A 19,619-nucleotide genomic window follows, 5' to 3' on the forward strand; every position below is an offset into this window, starting at 1 on the left:
AAAGTATGGCCCTGGAGAAATGGCTCAGTGCTTAACAGCATGCACTGCTCTTTCAGGGGACCCAAATTTGGTTCCCAGCATCCATGTTAGGCAGCTCACAACCTTCTGTAACCACAGGTCAAGGGATCTTTCAGCCTTTTATGACTTAACTACATCAACTGTCATTTCTATGTACATTTACATAATTAAAAAATATTTTTAAAAGAAAAAAAGACTTATTTATATAGAAAAATCTCAGATTTGACATTTTCCCTATTGTTTTAATGCCGTATGATAACCTTCTCTTAAGTAAAACTGAGTTTAAAAAAGTTTGTGTGCATTGCATTAACACAGATTTTGTTTTTCTGTCAGTCTTGTACTATTCAGCCCTCCTCCTGCCCCAACCACCACCTTCAGTTTACTTTAATGACAGGACCTTTAATGGCTTAGGAGCACGCCTTGATCATGCTTAGGGTACGTGATATAGTACCACAGCAGAAATGGTAAACAACCAAGGTTGAAGGTCTTCCTCAACCCCACGTAAGTCATTGGTCACGGAGCACTAACTGTGAGATCTAATTCTCTTATTCCCCGTGACAACAAACAATATATTAAAATGCCATACGAGTCATGATTAAGGCTTTCTGCCTGCGTTCTTTCACTCTGTCTTTTCTTAAAGGCATGTGCTGTAATTGGAAATTGAGGGCGGTTTTAGATTTTATCCTAATAGACTCTAGGAGACCATATGTTGGAGGCTTTTTGCCAGCCTCTGGCAGCACTGCAGATGGTGAACACTTTAGGTGAGGTTAACCGGAGAAGGCTCGGGTACTTCCCCAAATAGTCTAAGGGATACTAAGAGTTATCTACTTTGGTGATGTTGGGTTTGGAAATAATAACCTGCTCTCTCAATATTTTAGCATGCCATGTTTTTTGCCCATGAAACTCCCCTTTTTGTTTAACATTTGGTGTCACACAGAGAGCTGATGTTTTTAAGACGAACTTGAGGAGATTCTGCTCTCTTTCACCAGGCCCCACACCACCTACCATACCAAGTACAGGAGACTGCCCTAGTTAAAGGGCCGTGTTCACCAGGCCTCATGCGCATCCTGCTTCTGATTAGCTTTGCCCTTGCTCCTGTCACTCTGTTAACGCACTGACATTTTTCTTTCATGCCTTTGAAAATTCTGATAGCCAGAAATAGATCTTAGATTAGTTAAAAGACCCAAGGTCATATTAATTTATTAAATACTGCAATGACCTTAAAAAGCAATGAATCACAGATTTAAAACCTAACATACAGTATAAATAATACAGCATAAATAAAAGCATAATTTTCTTTCTTAATTGGCATTATGACTTACATAATAAAGACTTGGGTTTGGGAAATTTAAAGAATTCTCCCTTCCCCCTCTTAAAATTACAGTAACCCATTATGGACTAGTAGAAAATGAATGTAATATCTAATTTTTGCTTTTTTATTTATGTCAATCAGTTACAGGAGCAATGAAAGCTTATACAATCTCTTAGACCCACACTCTAGCCCCTTCTGATTTTAAGTCTGCTTCCATGCTATGGACAATATTGTTAGGGTTCCTTAACTTTCTTCAAGTTGGAAACAAGTCCAAAGAGAAATGAATTTTAGAGACGTTATGTTAGAAAATAATCAGTTTTCAGTTGTTCAGTTATGTAACTAGTAAATATCTGATTTAGAGACAGACCCCGAGCCAGTCTTTTTATAGTGAAAAAGAAATAAATGAGGCATAGAAAGCCTGTAGATATATGGCTGTAGATTACATCTATGTGTTAATCAGCTAGAATGTTTAAATATAATTTGTTATTATGATTAACAACAAAGTTTCTCATCTGCATCTCAATTAGATAACTATATTTTTCAAAACTTGTATTACTTTCTTTAGTGGACAAAAGCAGGTGGTAAGCACACTTCCTTATTCTCAGGGAATTTACAGCAATATAGTGAATATAGGTACTTACATTTTATGTCTACAGCAGTGTATAAAACACAACGCTTTCATTTTTTCTTAAATTATTTGAAAACAGCAGGCAGCTCAACATCTAAGAACCCAAAGTACCGCCCTTTAAGTATGCCCACATGACTCACGTTGAAACGAGCATGCTTTAGTGTTTTAATAATTTCTTTAAAGCTTTTCAGGTAGCATTTATTCTTGGTTGGCATGTAAAAGCTAGAAACTGGTTGTTATCCTATGAGTTAGAATGACAATGATGTCAGCTTAGTTCTGAAAAAAAGTAGATATTTCATGGAAGACGCACACATTTACAACCTTAATGTGTATCTTAGTTGTTTTCCAATTGCTGGGACAAAACACCACTGCCAGCGAACTTTATAAAAGAAAAGCATTGAATTGGGGGCTCAAGGCTCCCGAAGGGGAAGTCTCTGACTGGGATTGTGGGAGGCCTGGCAGCAGGCAGGCCTGGCGCTGGAGCAGTGGTTTTCTGAAACCTCAGAGTGAGACACCCCCAACAAGAGCACACCACGTAACCCTTCCCAAACAGCTCCGCCAACGGGGACCACGCATCCAGTGCAGAGCCAATAAGGGCCATTTGCATTCAAAGCACAGCAATGTGCCTCCTCTTCAAGTGGCTCCTACGCAGAATATAAACACTAAGTTTAAAGAGAGACTTTTACAGCCTAAAACATTAGTAAGCAATAAAGTAGGCTATTTATTTGTTTTATTTTTAATATATTACTATGAGATCTTGAGAAAGTCTCATTTTTTGTTTGCTTGTTTCTTTGCTTCAATTTTAGATACACAAAGTGTTCTTACCATCTGCTTTATTAAATTGAAATAAGTAATTCAAGTTTTAAAAATGTGGTTATCTCATTTAGAAACAGAGACAGTATGTTGTTCATATTAATAAATTATACTTAAATATATTATAGTTTATTAACTCATAGAAAGAATCTGCTGGCTTCTATGTCAAATGCACTTCTTGAGCTTATCATGTTGCTACATATGTCAGTCAAATGAGAATTAAAGTTTGCTGATGGCAAAGTAAGAGTACTGCTAGAAACCTAGCGCTACATTTGTCCTTCAAGTACGAGACTGAGGTCTACCCTGAGTTATGCTCTTCATACTGTGCCTTGCCCTGAGATACTCCATTTTAAAGGTGGCATCTGGCTCTTATTTTGGGGATAGAGGGTAATGGACAAATGAACAGACCATTTGTCCAGAACACTCATAAGGCCCAGACTGAAAAATAAGTTATGCCTAAAAGTAGAAAGGACACCACCCTACACACTTATCAAAGTAAATTGGAACTGTATAGACACATGGGTGCATTTAACTCATCAGGAGAACCAAGGTGAGGGCACCAGCCTGAGGTGCAACTCTCTCATCTGGGCCCCATAATGGCAACTGTGAAGAACACTGTGGCCAGAAAGCAGAGAACTCCTGACTGTCCCAGGCACTTCAGATACATTCAGTTGACCTGTCTATGTGTTCTGTTTGAACTACATTGTTTAGCAACTCATGCACCTACCTGAACTTGCTGCCTATTGGCCCATTAGTTCGCCTTGTCATGGTCCTGCCCTTTACCTCTTTAGCCTCTACCCCATCTTGCTTCTGGAAGTCAACTCTGACCTTACATCTCTGACTCAGGCAGACCTCTTTTCTCATCATCTACTCTATTTTAACTCTTTCTGAGTTTCCTGCCTTTTTCAGGCCTCTCTGAAGCTCCTTGAACTCTACTTCAACTCTCTTAAACCTTTGAAGCCGTTCTGAAACCTACATATTCACATACATATAGATATATTTACTGGATTATATATATATATACATATATATATACATATATATATACATATATATGTATATATATACACACACACATATACATATATATACACACACATATACATATATATACACACACACATGATATGAGAGTTAATATTAGTAATTAAGATTGGAATTAAAAAAACCTTGTGTTTGCTTAGGTAGAGCTATCAAGGAAAGCAGAACTATTTAGTAGATTGTTGTCAATGAAACCACTATATCTTGTAAATTTGTGGTTAATTTAATGCATTCTGACATTATGGAAAGACCCATATGTGTTTATCTATGTCTCTGAAATAGCATTCCCATGACAATATATAAGCTCAAAAGCAAACAAGACTTGTGTAGAGAACAGAAATACTGAGACATTCATGTAGAAACATTTATATTTAATTACTTATATATAATTTTTCTTCACAAAGAAAATCTACTATGTAATACTCATGAATATTTTCTTCATTATGGGAAGGTTATCCTTTAGAAATGTATATACATACTTAAATACATACACACATACATATGCATATATCTCTATATCCATCCATCCATCCATCCATGTGCAACAGGACTGAAGTCTGAAAGAATATAATCATACTCATTTGCTCTCAGGCTAGGTCAGTACTGGTATAACAGACTGGGAAAGAGGCTGATATTAGTGCTGACGTGGTGATCATGATGGCAGTGTGCTGGTACAGCTATATCCAATCAGAGAAGGTTTCTATATTGTTCCTGAGTCTGCATGTTATGATAACCAGAATAGAAAGGCTTAGTGATCTAGCGATTACTTTTTTTTTCATTCAATTAGAATGTAAGCTAATAAAAGAAGCCAGACTGAATTCTTAAATTGTATACCTATATGTTTTGTTATAAAGAATAGCATCTTTTTCACTAATTATAAAATTGAGAATTTTGTTTTTAAGGTATAGATTCTTCAATTTGTTTAAAATAACTTCATTATTTTTATTTGTGAAGAAAATTTTTCAAATGAAATAAGTCAAATAAATGTATTTGAGACCAAATTTTATATATAATCTTTGTGTTAAATCTGTTTTAACACACTAAAGTGAAATTTTGTCAGACTAGAGTTTTATTAAGATATTCCACAACTGACTGGTGCAATGATGAAGAACTCGGCTGGAGTCAGAACTCTGGCACCCTTCTTCAGGGAAGCTCTACTTCCAGGAAAAGAAACCATTGCTGAAAGTAATAGAAAACCAAAACCAAACCAAACCAAACCAAACCAAAACCCAGGAGGGAAGAGCAAAAGAGACACTTCCTGGATAAAATACAAAGGAGGCAGCAGGAGGCCCGTGCTCCTTGCCCCTCTACTTTCCTTTGGAAAGGAGGATTTGGCTGAAAGTTGCTGAAGTAAAATACTGACATAAGATGTCATCTGTGTGGGGCTGGGGACTTAGCTCGGTGGTAGAGCACTTGCCTAGCAAGCACAAGGCCCTGGGATCAGTCCTCAGCTCTGGAAAAAAATGCTGTCCGTGGACATAGTCTCCTGGGGGTACTCTGTGGTGCTATTTGTCTTTCCTTGACTCTTTATAGCATTACCTAACTTTGGCACTTTACTGTCAATTTCCTCATCAAAATGTTTTTTCCATCTTGGCTCATACTTTGTTGTAAGCTCTTATCACGTTTGATTTTTCTAAGCAATTATAAGGCTGCCAGTAAAAAGAAATGAATTTTACACATATCAGATAACACAAACAAAAACAAAGCTACTCTTAGGATTTAAAGCCCCCAATGACATTCAATTAGTCCCCAACTAGAATATTAAAGAAAGGCACGATAGACTCTTTCTCCAGAACACATGTGGATGAAAGCACAGCTGCCCTCAGCGCAGCTCCAGCACACAGTGCAGACGCTATGATGGAACTGATATCCGAAAGTTACGCGGCTTTGATGATAGACAGAAGGTAGGGCAGATGAGGTTAGGACCTTCGGTGACGGAGACTTATATCAAGGCAAGCTTTGAAATCTTGGCTAAGTACAATTATTGGTTAAAGAATTCTGCCCCACTGGAACACACACATCGAACAAAGAGGACCTGAGTACGTACATACCACATTGTCTGTTGGGTAGTAAACTTAAAAATCACTGAGTCCTATCACAACCTTCAAGGTAACAGTTTCAAGTAAAAAACTCCACTTATCTTACAATAAAATCATTCACTGAATCGTTTTAAAACTTTTCAAGGTTGTGAATAACTTTTTTCAGTAAGAAAAAAACTATCTTGAAATTAAAGTTACAAAGATGTGTTCACGTAGAACAGCATCAGATAGGATAGATTCTGTGTTAGTGTTTGCTTTCTGAAGTCTGCAATGCAAAACAGAATTCAAGACCTTGAGGATAATGAGCCAACAGTCCTTTTCTAGATGCTGGAAAAATCAGCTACAGTTTCTCCTCCTTACTGCTCAGAGTTAGGCTATTTGTTTACGAGTCTATTAATTTCCCAACATGTAATTGCACCTGTCTCTTTGGAAGCCTTCACTAAACTAACTAAGTTGTTAACTAAAGCAGGAATCAGAAGAATAAAAGGCACATAGCAGCTTCCACTAAGGTGTATGGGAATTTTATTTCAAATGGCCTTGATTTCAAAACTGTATTTCTGTTGATACACAGATAGCATTTTGGTCCAATAAAATTAAAAGATTTCTTTTCTTTATATGCATTTCTCAGCTGACTTGACTTTGACTTCCCTTGACTCCTCCCAGTACCACCCTCCCTTCCTCTTCCTAGCTTATCCCTCTCCCCTAGTCCGATGATAGAGGAAGTCCTCCTCCCCTACTATCTGACCCTAGCCTATCAGATCCCATCAGGACTGCCTGGATCCTCTTCCTCTGTGGGTTGGCTAGGTCACCCAGCCAAGGAGGAGTGATCAAGGAGCAGGCAACTGAGTTCATGCCAGAGACTGTCTCTTTTCCTCTTACTAAGGAACCCACATGGAGACTGAGTTGTCTATGGGCTACATCTGGGCAGGAGTCTAGATCCTCTCTATGTGTGGTCTTTGGTTGATGTATCAATCTCTGCAAGGCCCCCTGGGCCCAGCTTTTTTGGCCTTGTTGGTCTCCTTGTGGGGTTCCTGTCCCCTCCAGGTCTGTGAGGTAACCCAGAAACAGAAAGACATGCATGGTATACACTCACCGGTAAGTGGATATTAGCTACATAATAGAAGATAAACATACTAAAATCTACAGACTTAATGAAGCTAAAACACAGGAGGATCCTAGGGAAGATGTTTAATTCTCATTCAGAAGGGAAAACAGGATAGACACCAGAAGCAGTAGAAGAGAGAGAATAGGACTACCACAGATGTCCTCTAAAAGACTCCACCCAGCAGGGGATCGAAGCAAATGCAGAGATTCACGGCCAGATCTTGGAGAGAGCGTAGGGAGTCTTATGGCGGAAATATACCTCTTTATCTACAGTTACTACATAACTACTGATTATTCCCACCAACAGTTCCTTTTGGCTACTTATACCTTAAATTTGTAACCAATAAAGTAGAACCTATATTAAAGGTCTTACCCAGAGAAATCTTTATTTTGAAAGAACATTTTCCCTCTAATGATCTGAAAAGAACTAATGACAAATGCAGCTTGCAGATGATCTGTAGTCACACCAAGAGGACTAACTTTGGAGTCAGATCTGATTCCTATGAAGCTTTTGATGTGTGAAATGATGTGATGACAGAGAAACCTCAGGTTGTAAAAATTAAATAACAAATTACTGCTACTGTTAATATTGTTTTAATAACTAGTAAATACTGTTCATAATTTTATGTTAGGAAAAGTCAAAATCTTAGTAACAGAATGTGTTCTCTAGTAAAAAAAAAAATCTATGTAAAATGAAAGTTAACTTTTATTTCTTCTTTGCATTGCTGCCAAGAAAGTATCTAAAATAAATATAAATAGTAACCTAAAAACTGCAATTATTATTCTCTCTCTAATCTTTCCACCCCTCCTTTACTATTAACAATATCAGCAGTAGTCAGAATGATCCCCCAAAGGCGCCTATGTACTATCTCACGGACTCTGAAATATGGCAAAAGGTCCTTTTCAGATGTTATAAAGGTATGGATGTAAAATACAGATTAGAATCTTGGGTCAAACAAGCGATCTCAAATTGTGACAGGAAAATAAATAAAATAACACAAGAATTCACAAGCAAATGGGTAACTTATAACCTGCGTGTGTAGGAAGGCTTAATATGACAATTTGCATTTACAGACATAATGGATGTTTCCTTAACGATAACTTTTAAGAGTTTTGTTTGTCTGGTTTGTTTCAAGACAGGGTTTTTCTGTGTAGTCATGGCTGTCCTGCAACTCACTCTATAGACCAGGATAGGCTTGAACTAAAAAAATCCACCTGCCTCTGCTTCCCAAGTGTAGGCATGAGCCACCACTTCCCGGCCAACTTTTTTAAGAGTTTGATTCTTTGTATAAGTAGCAACAATAAGACATCACAGGATGAGACAGTGATGGGGAAATATTTCACCTCCATTAGCCACCCCTAGCTTAGAAGAAAATTATTTTCTTTGGAGAGTGTAGCCACTGGTAGATTACCCATGAGGCAGGGGATAGTCCCCCATGTGAACACAGGGCAGTACTAACGGACTCAACTGGGTATTAGAAAAAGAAAGAAGGTAAATTAAAGGGGACTTGTTAAACACACACACACACACACGCATGCACATTGTCACACATAAAAATCTATCACTACACATGGCCAGCGAGCCAGTACTGTTACAAAATCTGTGTATGGGCTCAAAAGATCTATAATTTTGAAATAGAAATGTTGCGTAAGGAATATATGTGGGATACTTTTGTAAAACTGTAAAAAATTGCATTGGCCATGGAGAAGAGCAGCTCATTCCCATCTTAACAGTACACTTTCAGCTCCTGTGACACAGATTTAAGAGCTTTTGTCCTTTTTTCATGATCATTCTTTATTGGTCTCCTCTCTACAATGTCCTTCCTAAACCCAACTCTTAAACTCCATTTCCTAATGACTACTGTCTTAGTTTACTGCTCTTTTATTTATTGTGTTTTTCTTGGATAGTTTTAAGCACAGTCTAAACTTTGTAACTCTCACATTTATGTCAGGGCTTAGATGTGTTTATTGAATATGTTTTGGGTATCTGTTTTGGTAATTTCCACACATACAAGTTCAAGCTATTCTGACCCGCCTGTGGAGAGGGGTCCGGGGTCGAATATGAGCCCCTTGTTACTTTCTCAGGTCTACCAGTGCTCAGTGTGGTAGTGTGCGACCACTGACATAGACTCTGGAGGCAACATAGTAAATATTTGTCTCTGACTGTATTTACACATTTGAGTTAATAAATGGTGCATCTGATAAATAATAAGTGTTCAATATTTGCCAAAATTTTCATTAAGTGTAATTTATTATAAAGGTTAATGTCAGATATTATCTAAGTTTTAGTATTATTTTTCACTTTGAAATTAAAAATAAACACATTTTTTACAGCAGCCGGATTGCCTTGCTTCTGTCCTAATGCAACTCAATAGCCAGCGACCTGCTCTTCTTCAGTAATTTGAGTGTTTCTAATTCTTTTCAAAACACAGAGTATTTTAGAGGAATTTCACATTTACAGATGTTTGCAAGTTTTTAGTAAGGATTTTCAATAAAGTTTTAGTTGCTAAAAAGTACAAAAACATCTCTCAAACAAAATTCCAACATCAGTTATATCAACACAACATTTGATTATGTGTATTAGATGTTTTTAAATAATTTAAAGGTAATTTGTGCATCTGTGAATTAAAATTATATTTCTATATAAAAATTAGAAATACTATTTTAAAACAGCAAACAAAAGTTTACAATAATAAAAACTATATCCATACAGCAAGTTGTAACCAGAATTCAAAGAATATTATCAAATAATTATTTCAATATGATGTTTTTACACAAGGCCTAAATTTTCACAACATATGGTTTGCAAAACCAGGATTAACGGGGACCATGAATTACTACAACCTTAAATTATTTTGTGTTATACATATATGCTCTGATTTCCAATAAAAAAAAAAAACCTAGCATCCAAACAGAAATTAGATTTAATCCCATTCCCTATAATTTGTTTTGCTATAAAAGAACACCGTATTACATGCCTTTGTTTAAGTAGAAGATATGCTATTATTTTCAAGATACCAGGGTTTTAATGTTTAATTAGCAACATCTATTTGAAAAAAAAAAAAAAAGACATTGCTTTGATTCACAAATTTCTTAATTGCTAACAGTGGCTTTTCAGAGTAGGATTGTTGTATATAATTTATTTTTGCAGATGTAATTAGAAACCAAATTTTAAAGTAGCAAAGCCTTGAATATCTTCACTGTCAGCAGAAAGAAAACCTTCTGTCCCAGCAGCTGAAGAACACCGGTGCTTGAAGTTTAAAGAAGGAAATGAAGACTTAGTGAGGAAATGGATAGTACTGGTAAATGTTTCTTACAAACTGAAAAGAAAGTTAAGTTGTCAGCAAAAAACATAAAATATGAGGTGTCATCTCCACTGCAAGTTGCTGGGAATGAAAATTAAAGTGGCAAGCAAGCTCCACGCTAAGGAACCTAGGTGAAAGCAAGAGCCAGCAGATCAAAGCTGCCTCCCAGGAGGCAGCCGGAGCAGTCAGCAGGGGCTTCTCCCTGAGGAGCAAAGACACTTTCTCAACACTGGCCAAAGTTCACTTTCAAACAGGCTGTTTGATCGCTGCAAAAAAGCATCGTTGTTTTCAAAAGGATGAACTCATATAAAACTCGCCTTTTCCTCTGGACAATGTCACCATCCATGTATTACTGTGATAAAATGACATGGGAAAAAAACAAAACAAAACGTGTATTGTAATGACAACTTAAATATGAAGTCGAGAGTAACATTAAAAATTCCTACCGGTTTGGCTGAGCTGAGAAGCACTGCGACTTTTCCGTGAGAGACCAACGATAGCTACCATTTTGGCCCCAATGCTAGAGCGTCGCTTCTTGCCACTGGCACCCAGGGCGCCCACTGCAGTGTCGGACTGGCTGCCATCATTCTTCTCCAGCGAGCACATGTCTCCACTGATGCTGGTGCTTTTGGTCATGCTCCTCCCTGACACGCCCATCTGTCTGCTTTGCATTTTGGATGTAAAGACACTGTCAGCCGGTGGATCATTAAAAATGAAGGTAAAGGTGAAAAAGAAAAAACAGAAGAGGCATTTTAGATCAAATATCGGGAATACAACAATCAAATTTTATCATCTTTGGAATGTATTTTTAGGATTTAAAAAATTCCGAGTAGTATAATCTCAAATACGTTCTATTTACAGACAACTGCAACATGTAAGCAACTATGCAAAAAGTCGGAGTGGCCAGACTTAGTGGAGCACGCCTTTAATCCCAGCCCCCGGGAGGCAGAAGCGGGTCTGCTCTACACGGCGAGTTCTAGGACAGCCAGTTCTGGTACTGAGAAACCCTGCTTCAAAAAACCACACACACCTGTCACACACAGGTTAGACTACTAGTTTTATTTCTACTTTTGAGTCCTGGTTTGAATGATCATGGAGGAAAACAAAACGAAAACTCGGGGTTCCCTCAGAAGTGGACCTTGAAGCAAGGCCACGTGTGCTTTAAGGAGGCTGACTTAATAATGGTTACAGCTTTCTAAATATCTAATATTCTAGATATTGTCATTAGTTTTAAGCATTAAAAAGTTGTTTCACTGTACTTAATTTTGTTACTATTGGCTTGATTCAACTTTCAAAAATAAAGAGTTCCTTCCTATTTTTAGACAGCAATTAATGAAACCCTGAAACATGGGACTGGACTGAGGGCTCGCTGGAAGACGGTAATGAAAAGGGAGTAAACTGAAGACAGACTGATTTTTCTAGCTCCTGGGGAGCAGGGATGAAGCCTCTGCAAACGGGCTTTCCAGTTGCCTCTACAAACCTCGGCATGTTACAGAAGCTGACAGTTTTGCAGGGATTGGGAAATTTACTTAGACATCGTCATTATGACTTGGTATTAGAGTGCCATACTTTATGCTTTACTTAGGCCCCAGAAATGGGACTGTTTAGCACATGAGTAAAAGAATAAAGGAGTAAAAAGTCAAGAAACAGAAACATGTGCATATTTTCTCCAAGTATTTAAAAGGAAAAAGGCCACTGTGAAAATTTAAAACTACATTCAACAATTTTATCCTTCATATTGATGTTAATAAGAAATGAGGCAGAGAGAAAAATCAGTGTTTGCAGCTTCATGATACCACACACTAGCAATTTTTAAATATGTTTGGTTTCGTAATTCATTAATAAATAAAAGAAAGAAAGGGTCAAGCTGGTGGGAGGCAAGCTAAATGGCACGTGCAGCGACCTCTGGACACATCGTGAAGAATAATCTGTCCCACTCGAGCCCTAGGGTTACCACTTACAAAACAAGAATATTTATTTTAGATAATTTTTAAGGGAAAGGCTGATTGATAAATGGAAATTACAATATTAGGGAATATGAGGAGGTTAAAGCCTTCAAAATGTGTTGTCATCAACAGTAGAAAGGACATTTAGATCAGTGAGCTGACCAATCCTGGGGACTAAAAGCCTGACCGGTTTGATTACACCCTCACCACACTGTTGAAAAGTACACGGCACTGAATCAGGATATCAGGGTTTGATCTTCGGATTCTGTGACTAATCATATAACCTTGGTAGAACCATTTTGATTTTCTAAAACTTAAGTTTCCTTATTTAAAGAGTGGGAAAACACAAGGAAGGCTCTGGGTCCAGTGTTAGTCTCAGAGCAATAACTATAGAAATTCTGCTTTTCTTCTCATGGTTGCCCCACCACTGTCATCACTCAATAAAGTTCTAAGAAGCATTCTGAAGGTAGAATGTCTTGGTGAAACATCTCTCTTTCCAGATAGCTAATGCATTTGGGGTAAATAAACACAAAGATTTAACATATGAGTTTTGGAGCATTCTCCCATGAGAAAAAGAGTAACCTCAGCAAGGTGAAAGTTTCGTTGAGAGGAAGGCTTTGAAATCCCACGGCCATAGTGACAGCATTTGAGTTCGTAGGAACGTGTGGCGGGTGTGCACACCTTCCTAAAGAACCACCTAATCTAATGCATAAAGGGCAAGTCAGACAGACACAGCATTTCCTACTGCATCTTAGGATTTCTCATCTTAGTTTTCACAGTTAGGTACAAAGGTCATAATCAAAATCAAGAAAAATGATTCACTGAAACTATTAAAGCAATTTGTAGATGAGCAGATAAATATTGTGATGTTACTACGGTTATACAGATAGCCACCCTCATTTTGACATAACTTTGGACATCTATGGCGGGAGTAAAATCGACATTTTTATGAAATGGGCATGCTTCCTTCCATCCCTGTGCTGACCATAGGGCTGAGTGTATGAGTTGCATCCCCTGACAGATCTGGAGGTGGCGGCTGAGGGTAGGATTCCTGACCCTCCCTCAGTACACGTCATCTAAAACTAAAGCAACCAAACAGATGCTTTGTTTGTGAACTCTTAAGAGTTCCTTGTAAGGAAATGGTCATACATGGTAGCCTTAGGAACTGTCACTGTGGTTAGGAAAATGGACTTGTCAAACTAGAAATTACATCAGAGGATAAGTTGTTAAGGGTCTGAAATATAAATTTCAACACCACTGTGCATGAGTCAGTGTCACTTGTATTTGTTTTTTAGCTTATTTATGTGGTGTTTTTATGTTTCTTGCTTTTGAGGCACTGTCTTGGCTATATAGCACTGGCTTGACTGGCACTTAATATTTAGAGCAAGCTGGCCTTGAACCTGTGAGCACTCCTCCTGCCTCTGCCTTCTGAGCGCTGGGATTACAGGTACATATGCTGCACCTGGCTTAGTGATATTTCTGAAGAAAAATCTGGCAACATGATTAAATATTTTAAAGCATAATATTTAGCCTATAAATTCTACTTCTAGGATTTAAACTAAGGTAAAGCTCAACAACAAGTACAGATTCAGCTGCATTTATATTAATAAATTAGTAAATAATAAATTTTGTAATAACAATGTAAAAAATAACCTAAAGAGAATAAATACAAATGAACAAATCTAGTTTATCAACAATGAAGCAAACACTTTTGTAAGTGTGTAAGTGTGTATGTAAATATTTATGAACACGAATATCCTCTTGATGGGAGATGGGAAGCAGGTATTTGTAGCTTTGTTTTGCTGGCACATTTATTGAATAGCCCTACTAGAGAGGAAACAAGCAAATTCAAACCCTGGAAGACAGTATCATTTAGAGTTTTACAGGTTAGGTTGCTCTGGGGCCTGTGTGTGAGGGATTTTTTTTTTCTTGATTACAGTAATTTCTGTGGAAGGACACTAACTAAAAGCAGTGGCTTTGTCTCTATGGGTCCTGGACTATGTAAAAAGAACATCATGAGCTGAGTACAACACGTTCATTCTCTCTGTTCTTGACTCTTGACTAGTTGTGGGGTCCTCGCCCCTTGATTTCTTTACTATGAAGGACTATAACCTGGGACTGTGAGCTAAAAGGAAGCCTTTCTCTCCTAAGATGCATTTGTCAGGATATTTTTATCAGAACAACAGGAAATGAAAACTGGAGCAGCTAAACCAGACAGTTTGGGAAGCCGCAATCCATGAGCTGATGAACCACTTAGGTACATAACAGAACATAAAAGGAATATAAAGGTAAAATTATTTATGCAGAATGATTTTAGCAGAAACCATAAATATATGACAAAATGTCCATGCATATGAAAATATAAAACATGCATATGTATACAGATACCATTATACTAAAATTAGCTTTAACTTTTTCCAGTAATATTTTTTTCTACATTTTGTTTTTATTCTTGTTTTCCCAGAATAAACATAAAAAGACTCAGCAATAATAACAATAAATAAAATAAATTGGAAGAGGTATAAGAAAAGAGCAATCAGGGACCAGCAGTATATTTTCTTTCTATAAGCAGAAGCATTGAACCTGTGTTCATTCCATGAACTGAAGACTATGGCTTTCTAGCTGTTCCTGCTGGGCTACTGAGCTGCAATATGACTGACCGCAGTGTGCTCAGTTCCAGCCAGGATTTCATGTTATTTCTAAACATGAACTTTATTCATGTTTTCTAAGTTTGGGCTTTAGAAAATGCCAACTTTACATAGTTTGTAGTATTAAAGTAAGGCATATAAAATTGTCAATGCAAATGATCAATTTTACAACAAAATTAGACTTGTTAAGATGAATCATGAAATTAAATAAAGTCAAGTCTAGTATTATTAGAGGAAAGAAGTATGTCTTTCCACAATATGGCCCAAAGACATACATAGCATATAAAGACTCGTACATGAAGTGGGATATATCAGTTGACAGGTTTGGAAGAGGACAGCCAAGTGGCTAAGCCTCAAACTCTGACCTGTAAGGGCAGGGACGTGTAATGGCACTGCAAGAAAATGTCTTCACCATGACTATGTTATCATGCAGAAACCCTGGAAGAGAGGAGGAACTTACCAAAGACTTAGTGAAGAGAGTGCTGTGCAGAAGGGCTGCACAGGGCACTGTACAATACAGTGGAGTAGAGAAAGCACGGCATCAAAGAATCAGATGTGGGGTTAGCTAAACTCAAAAGGCACATCTTGTCAGCGCTTTTCCTAGACGTCAAGTGCAAAGAATAATCTTCTAAGGTTCTACCTCTTCTGTATGTAGATATATGTGTGTCTTTACATGTATGAGAGTGTATGTGCCCAAGTATCCTTGCAGCAAGGCCGGGGTCAACATCAGTCAGGTGATGCTGAGGCAGGGTCTCTCACTGACCTCACTGACCTCACTGACCCAGCTGGGCTGGCTGCTGGCATGAACTGCTGTGCCAGCTCGCTACAAATGTGCTGAGCATCCACATCAGCCTCAGGCAGACAGCACGCACTTCCCCACTGAGCATGTCCACAGTCCCTGTAGTTCATGTATAAGTGCAGTCTTGGCAGTCGTTGGGAAGAAAGTTCACTTTTAAAATGTTATACCTTCATTTCTAGCTTATAACTTGCATGGAAGAATATAAAAACAAAAGATCCTGCAACTTCGTAAAGTTCCCTTATTTAAAAGCCTCACTGTAGTACTGTTCCTTTCCTAACATGTGGAACTTACAGTTGTTCAATTTACTGCTACTAAGCTTTACTTCACTTTAGCTCAAATGACCATCGAAGTAAGCACAGCAGCACTCACTTATTGAACAATGTTTAAGGAATACCAACCATCACCAATCCTGGGGATATAAACACTATTGTTCGCTCACTCCCTGAGAACGCGGCAGGGTTAAAACACAAGTCCACTCTAACGTCAAGGAAGCATGAAGTCAAGCACTGAAGAAAATCTCTCTGATGTACATGAAAAAACTAACTTTCTTATAGTAAATCTTTCATTTTAATTATAACAGAAGCTTAATGCTTAAGACTGTTAACACTGTATGTCCTAGATCTGAACACATATTAAAATGACACAATGTATTAGTATAACATTTTCAGTGCTTTCAGGGGCTATGTGTGTGTATGCCATCAAGATAGCTAAGTAACAAAGCTTTTTTGATCAAAATATCTGTCTTGATTATGGTCATTAGCAATGAACCTTTAAGGGTTCAAGTCTTCAGTCTCATGGCAGGAAGAAATATTCCATGGTCTCAGGACAGTTGACTATTTGCTTGAGATCAACCATAGGACACATATGAAGTGCAGGATTCCTAAATTTCCTTTCCAAATAGCTAGCTGGTGTGTACAATTTCAATACACTAAAACTTCTTTCAAAAAAAAAAAAGATTTTTTTCCCCCCATGGAGAAAACTTATTTCTCCCACTCTCAGCATTCCTTAGTTGCCTATAGTTTCTTTGTGGAGGGCTAAGGCCAAGAGCACACCAATTGGTTATCCAATATCAAATGGTCAGCCCTGAAAACATGCATGAGTAACATTATACAGACTAAACAGGTTATTTTTAGAAATACATATATATATGCATATATACACACATGAAATAACAATAATGGAAAGATAACAAGGGGGTATTTGGGAAGGTCTGGAGAGAGAAATAGGGGAGGAGAAATGACACATAATTATAACCTCAAAACTAAAAGAAAACAAGAATTCTTTTTTTCCTAAAATGAGATTTTTATTTAAAATCATTTTTTTCTCCATAGAAATTTGTAATAATGAATGTAAATATAAAATACACTTTCTTACTTAAAACATAAACTCAAACATTAATGCTTCATAGTGTTTTTATGAGGAAAATTTTATAAAACAATTTCCAATAATTCCTATCAATATTATATCAATATTTTACATATCAGTCTCCTAAATTAGTATGTAAGTTTGAAAATTCTGCATATACTAATTAAATTTACTGTAGTCAGTTTAGATAACTGCTTCCAAAAAATAAAAAGCATCTCAAAGTTTGGGCCTGGAGATAGCTCAGTGGTTGAATATTTTCTTTTTTTTAAATTTATTTTTATTACTTGTTACATTTTATTAACTGTGTATCCCAGCTGTATCCTGCTCCCTCATTCCCTCCCAACCCCACCCTCCCTCTCTCATCTCCTCCCTGCCCTTTTCCAAGTCCACTGATAGGGGAGGACCTCCTCCCCTTTCAAGAATTCTTGATTTCAAGTTTTAACATGTCAAGCATTATTGAAAATCTCTCTAAAACATACAGAAAAAAATTTTCTCATAGTAATTCTTTTAGTTAGGGCAGAAACTTAAAGTTTAAGACTTAATATTATTGGCTGACCATCCCTTTAAAAAATATTTTTTTTAACTCAAGTGACAATACATGCTGGAGAGGATATGGAGAAAGGGGAACCCTCCTCCATTGCTGGTGGGAATGTAAACTTGTACAACCACTTTGGAAATCAATCTGGTGCTTTCTCAGACAATTAGGAATAGTGTTTCCTCAAGATCCAGCTATACCACTCCTAGACATATATCCAAAAGAGGCTCAAGTACACAACAAGGACATTTGTTCAACCATGTTCTTAGCAGCTTTATTCGTAATAGCCAGAACCTGGACATAACCCAGATGTCCCTCAAAGGAGGAATGAATACAGAAATTGTGGTACATTTACACAATGGAATACCACTCAGCAATTAAAAACAAGGAAATCATGAAATTTGCAGGGAAATGGTGGGAAATAGAAAAGATCATTCTGAGTGAGGTATCCCAGAAGCAGAAACACACACATGGTATATACTCACTTATAAGTGGATACTAGACATATAGTACAGGATAAACATACTAAAATCTGTACAGCTAAAGAAGCTAAGCAAGAAGGAGGACCCTGTGTAAGATGAATAATCCTCACTCAGTAAGACAAAAGGGATGGACACTGGAAGAAGAAGAAAACAAGAAACAGGACAGGGTCCTACCACAGAGGGCCTCTGAAAGACTCTACCCAGCAAGGTATCAAAGCAGATGCTGAGACTCATAAGCAAACTTTGGTCAGAATGCAGGGAAACTTATGAAAGAAGGGGGAGATAGTAAGACCTGGAGAGGCCAGAAGCTCTACAAGAAGAACAACAGAAGCAAAATATTTGAGCGCAGGGTTCTTTTCTGACTCCAACCAAGGACCATTCATGGATATAACCTAGAACCTCTGCTCAGATGTAGCCCATGGCAGCTCAGTCTCCAAGTGGGTACCCTAGTAATAGGAACTGGGGCTGTCTCTGACATGAACTCAGTGACTGGCTCTTTGACCACTCCCCACCCCCCACGGGGGGGACCAGCCTTACCAGGCCACAGAGGAAGACAATGCAGCCAGTCCTGATAAGACCCGATAAGCTAGGGTCAGAGTTGAGAGGAGGACCTCCCCTATCAGTGGACTTGGGGAGAGGCATGGGAGGAGGTAAGTGAGGAAGGGTGGGATTGGGAGGGAATGAGGGAGGGATCTACAGCTGGGATACAAAGTGAATAAACTGTAATTAATATTAAAAATACTTTTGCTGTGTGCCTGGCTTTGAGCTCAGAATGGGAGGCATAGCAGAGAATGCCTTTGTTTTCATGAACCTTTTATTTATGATTCCATGGGGCAAGCTAATAAACGTGGAATCAAAGAGTGATATGTGATGACGAAAAAAATACAGATAAAAGAGATAATGATGAAATAGAAAGTTTAGGTGAAATTTTAGTGTCATTTAGGGAGATTTCTCTTAAGAGGAGGTAACTGAGCTGAACCCTGAATGATGAAACCAAGTCATGTACAATAAGAATGACATAGGCATAAAAGAGATTAGTCAAGCCATATATCTTGAGGCAAGACTAAGGGAGGCTGCTAGATAACAGCTACAGAGGCTGAACTCGATGATAAAACCTGGATGCCCTAGAACAGAAGCACAGATTGAAAAGCTTATTCTTATCAAATCAATTATAGAGACGCTAACCAGAGCTGAGGCCTGAGACCACACCACACAGATTGCACAGGCTGGTTATACCAGAAGATTTTGGGATCTGGTGCCAGTATCTTATCTCTGAAGATACATTCCATTAAAGGCTTCTGGAGTGCTCACGGGGTCTTGCAGCAGTATTTTATCTCGGAGATACACCATCAGAAGCTTCTGGAGAGATCATGGATACCCTCTTTTAATTTATACACACTTCCTTATTAGTAGACTATAACCTTTCTCTACCATGATTAAAGAGCTATTTAATGAAAAAAAAAAAAAACTTGTGGTTCATATTATCACATATTCTCACGGCTCCCTTCCTTCCTATTTTTTGAGTTGTGGTCATACTACATTGCCCAGCTCACCCTAAGCTATAAAATGAGACAAGCTTCTGGT

At 37.8% G+C, this 19,619-nt stretch overlaps 1 protein-coding gene across 24 annotated transcripts in view; it reads right to left on the minus strand.

Moving 5' to 3' along the window:
* Rims2 (regulating synaptic membrane exocytosis 2) overlaps positions 1 to 19,619 on the minus strand; it is a 483,148-nt gene that overhangs the window by 60,775 nt on the left and 402,754 nt on the right. For 11 of the 24 annotated variants that reach the window (XM_055626244.1, XM_055626246.1, XM_055626245.1 and 8 more), the window contains one exon: positions 10,707 to 10,948. The exons of the other annotated variants lie outside the window; for them this stretch is intronic. In XM_055626244.1, coding sequence (XP_055482219.1) covers positions 10,707 to 10,948 — 242 coding nt within the window. The remainder of the gene's footprint in view (positions 1 to 10,706; positions 10,949 to 19,619) is intronic. 24 annotated transcript variants of the gene reach the window in all.

Source organism: Psammomys obesus, unplaced genomic scaffold (genome assembly GCF_907164565.1).
Source record: "Psammomys obesus unplaced genomic scaffold, mPsaObe1.curated_primary_1811, whole genome shotgun sequence".
NCBI classification, from domain to species: Eukaryota; Metazoa; Chordata; class Mammalia; order Rodentia; family Muridae; genus Psammomys; species Psammomys obesus.